Source organism: Rhincodon typus, chromosome 21 (assembly GCF_021869965.1).
Source record: "Rhincodon typus isolate 14 chromosome 21, sRhiTyp1.1, whole genome shotgun sequence".
NCBI classification, from domain to species: domain Eukaryota; kingdom Metazoa; phylum Chordata; class Chondrichthyes; order Orectolobiformes; family Rhincodontidae; genus Rhincodon; species Rhincodon typus.
Window position 1 is genome coordinate 11,553,565 of NC_063352.1, and position 9,277 is coordinate 11,562,841.

General features: G+C 45.1%; 1 protein-coding gene across 1 annotated transcript in view; it reads right to left on the bottom strand.

Annotated features, from left to right (window-relative positions):
• LOC109923863 overlaps positions 1-8,285 on the bottom strand; it is a 24,527-nt gene extending 16,242 nt beyond the window's left edge. The window contains exon 1 of the mRNA XM_020523902.2: positions 8,183-8,285. Coding sequence (XP_020379491.2) covers positions 8,183-8,285 — 103 coding nt within the window. The remainder of the gene's footprint in view (positions 1-8,182) is intronic.
• Between the last annotated feature and the right edge of the window lie 992 nt (positions 8,286-9,277).

Consider the following 9,277-nt stretch of genomic DNA (forward strand, 5'->3'; position numbering starts at 1 on the left):
CTTCCACCCCAACCTTAAATTTACCTGGACCATCTCTAACACCTCTCTCCCCTTCCTGGACCTCTCTGTCTCCATATCGGGCAACCAGCTTGAAACCGATATTCATTTCAAGCCCACCGACTCCCACAGCTACCTAGAATACTCCTCCTCCCACCCACCTTCCTGCAAAAATGCTATCCCCTATTCCCAATTCCTTCGCCTCCGCCGCATCTGCTCCCAGGATGAGGCATTCCACTCCCGTACATCTCAGTTGTCCTCGTTTTTCAAGGACCGTAACTTCCCCTCCTCGGTGGTCGAGAACGCCCTCAACCGTGTCTCCCACATCTCCCGCACCTCATCCCTCACACCCCGTCCACGCAATAAAAACCAAAAAAGAATCCCCCTCGTCCTCACGTACCACCCCACCAACCTCCGGATCCAACGCATCATCCTCCGACACTTCCGCCATCTGCAATCCGACCCCACCACCAAAGACATCTTTCCCTCCCCACCTTTATCTGCTTTCCGGAGGGACAACTCTCTCCGTGACTCCCTTGTCCGCTCCACACTCCCCTCCAGCTCCACCACACCCGGCACTTTTCCCTGCAACCGCAGGAAGTGCTACACCTGCCCCCATACCTCCTCCCTCACCCCCATCCCAGGCCCCAAGAAGACTTTCCACATCAAGCAGATGTTCACCTGCACATCTGCCAATGTGGTATACTGCATCCGCTGTACCCGGTGTGGCTTCCTCTACATCGGGGAAACCAAGCGGAGACTCGGGGACCGCCTTGCAGAACACCTACGCTCGGTTCGCAACAAACAACTGCACCTCCCAGTCGCGAACCATTTCAACTCCCCCTCCCATTCCTCAGACGACATGTCCATCCTGGGCCTCCTGCAGTGCCACAACGATGCCACCCGAAGGTTGCAGGAACAGCAACTCATATTCCGCTTGGGAACCCTGCAGCCCAATGGTATCAATGTGGATTTCACAAGTTTCAAAATCTCCCCTCCCCCTACCGCATCCCAAAACCAGTCCAGCTCGTCCCTGCCTCCCTAACCTGTTCTTCCTCCCACCTATCCCCTCCTCCCACCTCAAGCCGCACCTCCATCTCCTACCGACCAACCTCATCCCGCCCCCTTGACCTGTCCGTCCTCCCTGGACTGACCTATCCCCTTCCTAACTCCCTCCCTACACTCACCTTTCCTGGCCCCATCCCCGCCTCTTCGACCTGTTTGTTTCCTCTCCACCTATCCTCTCCTCTATCCCTCTTCTATCCGCCTCCCACTCTCTCCCTATTTATTTCAAAACCCCCTTCCCCTCCCCCTTTTCTGATGAAGGGTCTAGGCCCGAAACGTCAGCCTCTCTGCTCCTGTGATGCTGCTTGGCCTGCTGTGTTCATCCAGCCCTGCGCTATATTCATTCTCCTCCTTAGTCAATGTGGAAAAGAGAATTGAGAATTAGGGATCACTGTTTTAGAAAAAAAAGGATTTGCCCATTTAAGACAGAGGTGAGGAGTTCTTTTTTGAGTTGAGAGTATTGGGAACTCTCTTGCTCAACATATGTTGGGAGCAGAGTCTTTAACTAGTGTTAAGGCAGAAGTGGATAGGTCCTTGATAAGTGAGGAGTGAAAGGCTTTAATGGGTAGGTGGCAATGTGGCATGATCAGATCTACCATGATCTTGTTGAATCATAGATTCCCTACAGAGTGGAAGCAAGCCATTCAGCCCATGGAGTCCACACCAATCCTCTGAAGAGCATCCCACCCAAACCCACTCCATTCCTGTGGAATTCACGACCACAGAGAGTGGTTCAGACAAAAGCTTTGAATGTTTTCAAGGAAGCAATAGATTTTGTTGTTAAGGCTAAAGGGATCAAAGGATATGAGGAGAAAACAGGAACAGGTTACTGAATTGGATGATAGGCTATGATCGTATTGAATGATGGAGCAGGTTCGAAGGGCTGAATGGCCTACTCCTGTTCTTATTTTCAATGTTTCTATGACTCTATGTGGTTGTCCCTTTCATTTTCCATGTATTGTTTAATTCTGGCATTACTTCAGTAGACAGGATTTAATTTCCTCGCCATTCCCACATCTTCTTATCTCTTCCTTTCCCGTCGGTCCCAATAATAATCAGTTCAATGCTGTACAGAGGGTAGAAAGAGAATTGATGAGTACTGGCAATCAGAATTAACTTCAAAACCCCCCAAGGACTGAAATCTCCATCAAACTTGGAAGTCTGTTTTCCACGCTCTGGAGAAGATTGACAGGAAACAATGGTTCAGTTTTCTTTGATGATACAGAACTTCCGAAAGTTTTGCCAATATGTTATTTTTTGCTACTGCTTTCCCTGGCTTAAGTGGCACACTGGGAGTTGTGTTCTAGATGCTGTTCTCTCTCCAGCCCTATGACATGTCTGTCGACATACTGTGTAACATTAGTCCATGCTATTCTTCCAACACCCCAGATTTTCATTGTTTCAACATTTTAATGTTCTGAGTCGGTGTGGTGCCCTGGAATTCTGTACGTACATGGCACTTCCACGCCTGAGTCAGTAAATTGCGAGTTTGTTTGTAACATCCGCAAATCATCACCATTGCAATTTCACCACACCTTAACATGAAACAGTACGGAGTGATTTTAAGCATTCAGTTCCGACTTCCTCCTACAAACCAAGGCTGGTCAGAATAGATTAACTGAAGGCCAATTGTCTCAGATTTGACCAAGACCCATATGTCTCCATTAAACCCTCCCCAGGTGATTAGCTCACTCCCGATGATATAGTCGTAACAAAAGATTTCAGTTGGAATTTATACGTTGGTCCTTATTTTGAGCTACCCAACTTGCTGTGTCTTATTTTTATTTTCCTGGAGAACGTGACAAAATGTTTTGAGAATTGTCATCTCTGCCACAACAGCTTTCCACAAATTTTAATACTGTGATGTAAACTGTGAGCTTTATATATAACTTACAAATAAGTGATATTAAACATATTATATTTTGAATTTCCGGATCTTGGGTTAATAACCTGTGTGTTTTCTCGGTGTCCGAAGTTAATAGTTAACTTCTTAAGTTTAAAAAAGTTTTTAACTTTTTGAGGTCATCATGATTTCTTTTAAAACAGATTTTCTGGCCTGGCTTTAGAGTGAATGGGTTTTTTTGTGCACCACTAATGGACTTCTCTTTTGTTTAATTTGATTGTCGTGTGGTCCAGTAAGGTAAATAATAGATGTTGATGTTCTGGAACTTCGGTCTAATTTAAGCTTAAGGGAAACACTCATCCTTTGGAGAAGGAGATTTTTTTCTTTTCAGTTTTACTTTGAGTTTTTGGCAGTCTTATGAAGTCCATGGGATAAGATGGCTGTGTAGACCAGTGCTCCTGAGAAGGGAAAGAAGTGGTGAACTAGATTGCCATGGAGTAACAAGTTGGTGTTAGTCCTAGACTAGAAGTGTTGGGATAAAACCCTGAAGAGGTGACTTAAAGCTAAGTACGTTGAAGCTCAGATGTATAATAGCTCCATGAAAAAGCTAGCTGCAGTTCCAGTTTAAAAGTTGAAGTCTCAAATGACTTAAACCTACCAAGGTATTAGATACAGGGTCTCTGGTGTGATCCTACAAGGGGTGTTTTGTGTACTGTGCCAGGAGTGTATGTAGAAGTACCATGAAAAAGTTTTCAAGTTATGAAGAAGTGTTTTGATATTAGTGGGATTATACTTTTACTGTTTGTTTAAAGTTCTTTGAATTTTTATTGTGAGTGCATTGTTTGGTTTATTCTATTTTATCTTATTCTCTTTTGTTAATAAACTTTTATTGTAATGCTGCAGATCTGGCATTAATATGGTTGCATCCCCGCAAGGCGCCACTTTGTTAAAGCCAAAACAAATCAAAGCACAATCTGGTAATAACATCAGCTGGGATCATAACAAGGTGTAGTTTTACAAGATTGTGGGTTCCAGTCTCACTCCAAGACCTGGGCACAAAAATGAAGGCCGAAACTGCAGTGCTCTGGGAGTGCAATACTATCTGTAGCTGCTGTCTTTCAGATGTGATGTTAAGCCAAGGCTCTGGTGTCCTCTCAAGTGCATGCAAAATGCTCCAGATACCAATTCAGAGAAGAGCTAAGTGGTCCAAGAGCAGATTATGTAAGCATTGTCACATTACTTGTATGTGGGATCTTGCTGTGTCTTACAGTATGAGTGACTGTATGTCACCAGCTATAAAGCAGTTTTGGTTGTAGGTGCTAGCATCTGTTAAGTCATTCTCAGTAGTGTGGCCTCTGTGTTCAGTGACTTGCTAGAAGCTGGTGGATTTTATTAATCTGGATAATTCAGTTATTTCCACTCAAGCCCCTGTCATGTTTTGCCGGAAATAATCAATGCATTAGCTTTTTTTTCTATAATTCCAAGGCTAGAATTGCATTCATTTTGGAAGTGCAACTGGTTACAAGGATTCACAGCATATGCTTTGATGGAATTGAAATGGGTGAAGTGATCAGAGATCAGAGATGAGACATTGCCACGCCAACCTATGCCAGCTTGTGGCTGGGGTAATTTGCTGGCACCATGCCTTTTCTGTGACTGGCCTGACAGGCCTCCTAGGTTTACAGTTGGCAGAAGAAAACCCGGGGAGAGTCTTCTCTAGAATTTAAAAGGTTAAGGGGTGATCTGATCGAAGCCTTCAAGATATCAGCAGCAAAAGACAAGGTAGATGAAGAGAAGCTATTTTCTCTTGCTGACAATTCTAGAACTGGGGGCCATAGTCTAAACGTTAGGGCCGGACTGTTCAGGAGAGATGTAAGGAAGCACTCCTACACACAAAGGGTGTTAGATGTTTGGAACTCTCATCCACAGACAGCAGTGGATGCTGGATCAGTAGTTAACTTCAAATCTGAGATTGAAAAGTTTTTGTTAAGTAAATGTATCAAGGGATATGGGCCAGAGGCAGGTCTTTAGAGTTAGGCCACAGTTCAGCCATGATCTCAATGAATGGTGGAACTGACTCAAGGGGCTGAATGGCCTACTCCTGATCCTATGTTCTGTGTCTTAAAGATAAGAGAATGTTGCGTATTATATGGTGGCAATCAGGTATGTTATGTCGTAACTCAGAGTGTGAGGGGGCCTGGGTGACATGTCTGTTCTCCTCAAGGCCCTAAGCTGTTCGGTCTTTCCCCACCAAAGTCCCCTTGATCACATCACATTGGGTGGAGCTAAAAACAGTCTCCAACATTACCCCTTTTGGAACCGTTACTCTATACCGTGTGCATGTTGATGAGATCGGAGCAGTGGAAGCAGAGGGTGAGCTTGACCCAGGCGCAGGGAACAAAAAGAGGAAGGACAGGTCAGTATGAAGGCTGCAGTGCCTTGAGACAGAGAATGAGGACAGACAGGGAGGATGTTGACTCTGGCCTGGGTTGGGGAGGAACCCCCTAGAGTAGGTTTGGTTTATTGGGGATTGGGGATTCCTGGTCATTTTATCTGATCATTCTCCTGCCTTTCCTATTAAGAACCACTCGCTTCCTGCTTCAAGTGAGGTGAAGGGCCGCTCCTTCAACTCCAGCTTCCTACCTTCCCTTGCATTCAAACAAATGAACAATACAAGGTTCACCAGAGGCCTTCCTGTGGACCCTTTCCATTTGACAACCTAAATGATAACGGTGTCACTGTCTCTTGTAGAAAATAAGGTAGATTTTCACACTGGTAGGTATTTGACTTGAGAATTTGAGACTTGTGTTCAAGGGACGGTTTCCCTGCGTTGACAATGCATTGCCCACGAATGGCTAGTGATAATGAACTGAACTGACACCTTTCTATGTGTGGGCTTGTAAAACTCTGTTCTGATTCTCACCGAACAAGAACCAACGTGAGCCCAGGCACTGAGCACGTCCGCAACAACAGCTGCCTCACATTTCAGCCTGCTGACCATAGAACGTTAAAGCTGCTCACAAACATGTAGGTCAGAGTGCACTCTCACTACTTCACAAGACCTGGCTTGGTTGGAGCATTGCTCAAGAAGTGTAACATTTTACCAAATTGAAGTTTACTTAACAGAGCTCTCTCAGCTTATAGTCCTCAGGTTAGTGCTGCTTAGCAGTATGTCAGCGATTCCTTTTCAAATTGTTGAGAAGGCCTCTACTGGCTTTCCGCTGAAAACCTTTCCCATTAGTGACTGAGCTGGCTTCCAGCCATTGAGTGTTATTTTTCCCTGACTATTGGCTTAAAATGACTACAACCTGAAATGGTGACCGTCCCTTTACTTCGTTTCATCGTTTTTAACAGATGGTTGGCAAGGTGAGCTGCCAACTCATCCACTATTGAGGAAATGAGTTTTCAGCCTGGGCTCTGTTGCTCTGCGGACAGTCCGTTTCCTGCCCGTTCCCGAATGAAAGTAGGATAGTGCGGGGTCCCCAACATCTTCTCTTGGAGGCAAATGGGGATAGGGTTTTCGGGGGGAAATACTTGGAAATAGAGAACGAAGCTTCCTTTGTGAAGCCCAGGTGAGTACTCCAAGTCGAAAATTGAGGAGCCTGACGTGGAAAGTCTGCCTCGGGTGTTGGGTGATTTTAGGACCTGACATATACAAATAAAGCTGGGCACTGTCTAGTTGGGTGAGGGTTACTTGCGGCCTGTTTGTAAATCCCGGTGACTCCAGGATGGGTAAGTCACCCTCTGTCGCTCCCTACCTGCCCGCATTCTACCAGGAATATGTGAGTCAAATCTTTCCTCTCTATCTGTGAGCAGCGCTTTGGGCCTGCTCATTCAGTTTGACTATATCCTATGTTTAAAACTGGTAGGTCCACCTCAGCTGTGCTGGATTTTGGGTCCGTGTTTTAGGAAGGACATGAAGGCGTTCGAGAAGGCACAGAAAAGACCTACGTTCTAGGGAAGAAGAGCGTTAGCCGCATGAATAAATTAGAGAAGTGGGGGCTGTGCTGTTTGGAGAAGAGGAGAGTTGATGGAAACACTCAGAGTAAAGAGGAAGAAAGCATTCCAGTTGGCAGGAGCTTAGAAAAGTAGACAGGCCCATTTGAGGTCATGGACAAAGAAAGCAACAGCTTTCTTAATGTGGTGAATGAGAGGAGCTGGAAGGCACTAGCTGAGACTGGTGGAGGCAGAATCAATATGGCATTGCAAAAGGGATTCAGATAATTACCTGAAGAAAAGAAGTGATCAAGGCTGCAGGGATTGGTAGGTGAATGAGACTGGGTGAATTAGATTCATAGAATCCCTACAGTGCGGAAACAGGCCCTTCAGCCCAACAAACCCACACCGACCCTCGGAGCATCCCACCCAGACCCAACTCCCTATACTTGCAGTACCACCAATGAGCTGAATATCTTCCTTCTGTGCTGTGACCATTCTCTGGAGGTCACATGGCTCAGTAAGTAGGGCAGCACAGTGGGTCAGTGGTTAGCACTGCAGCCTCACAGCGCCAGTGACCCAGGTTCGATTCCAGCCTGGGACGACTGTCTGTCTGTGCGGAGTTTGCACATTCTCCCCGTGTCTGCTTGGGTTTCCTCCGGGTTCTCCAGTTTCCTCCCACTGTCCAAGGATGTGCAGGCTAGGTGGATTGGCCATGCTAAATTGCCTGTAGTGTTCAGAGATGTGTGGGTTAGAGGGGGATGGGTCTGGGTGGGATGGTCCAAGGGTTGGTGTGGACTTGTTGGGCCGAAGGGCCTGTTTCCACACTGTGGGGATTCTATGATCTATGAAGTAGGACATCTACCTTTGAGCCAGAAGCTACAACTTCAAATCCCATTCCAGGGCTTGTTGGCCATGGAAGGGGCTGTCAACAACAAGTTGTAGCAGGCTGAGGGTCGTCATGTAATCCTCCTGACATATCTTTAACCCCAGGACAGAAGACTGTCTGTGATGCTACCAAATAAACACATTCTGCAAAGTGGCAATACATCCATTAAAAATTCTCTCAACTTACAAAAGCTCTCCATTCTAATGCACCTGAAGCTGATGGACTGTGAGAGTTGGCTGATCAGAAGCCAATTTACACAAATGTAACACATTGAAGGAAAATAACTTAAGTCTACTGCTAAAGTGTAAAATTTACTGTTGTTATCCTCTACTTGTTAAAAGCTGAAAGACTCTTCAAATGCAACACAACAGTAACAAACACTTCATTATCTGTTACGCAAACTCTTCAAATGCAACGCAACAATAACAAACACTTCAGTATCTGTTACGCACGTTGGAATGGTTTGTAGCCATGAAAGGTGCTACATAAATGCCAGCTCTCAATCTGTCCAAGTAACCCAGGTTTTACATGGGTGATAATTATTTCAGACGTCATTCTCGAAGTCCGAGGGGCTGTGGCTTGAGGAAATCTGCTCCCCTTCATGATATTAATTCTTCAGTTGTGACGACATGAGTAAAAAGAAGCAAGTAAAACCTGCAGATGCTTGGCAACCTGTAACAACAAAAGCTGAAGATGCTGGAAGCACTCTGTAGGTGAATCGGAGATTCATCTTTCCTGACCTAAGTGAGATGAGAAATCACCATGGCACCAATCCTGGCGAGTTTGCCTCCCATGCTGCCTCCTGAGTTGTAGCAATGTAAATGCACCAAAAAAAATCACTTAATGGACTTGTGAATAATAAACTGTGTACCACCTGGACGGAAAATACACCGGTTATTGCAGCAGGGGCAATTTTGCAAAGGCACTTTAAAGTTTCTTGACTAATTTGTTTTTCACAAACTTTTCCTAAGAAAAGAAATCTTCTTTGTCATTGAATCAGTTAGAACTCCAGATTTTACGTACAGTTTTGGTCCTCTTACTTAGGAAAGGATGCATATGCACAGGAGACAGTTCAGAGAAGATTTACTGAATTAATTCCAGAGATCAAAAGCTTGTCTTATGAGGAGAGACTGAGCAGTTTAGGCCTATACTCACTGGAGTGTAGAATAATGAGAGGAGATCTAATTGCAGTTTGAGGTCCTGTGGAGTGTAGAATAATGAGAGGAGATCTAATTGCAGTTTGAGGTCCTGTGGAGTGTAGAATAATGAGAGGAGATCTAATTGCAGTTTGAGGTCCTGTGGAGGTAGAAAAGATGTTTCGCTGTGTAGGGCAAGCTGGAATGAGAGATCATAATTTTAAGATAAGAGGTGGCAAATTTGAAACAGAGACAAGGGGAATTACTTCTCTTAAAAGGTCCTGAGACAGTGATATTCACTACTTAAGAGTGTGGTGGATGCTGTGACATTGAGTAAACTTGAGGAGGAGAGAGACAGGTTTTTAATTAGTAATGGATTAAGGAGTTGTGGAGATTGGATCAGCCATGATT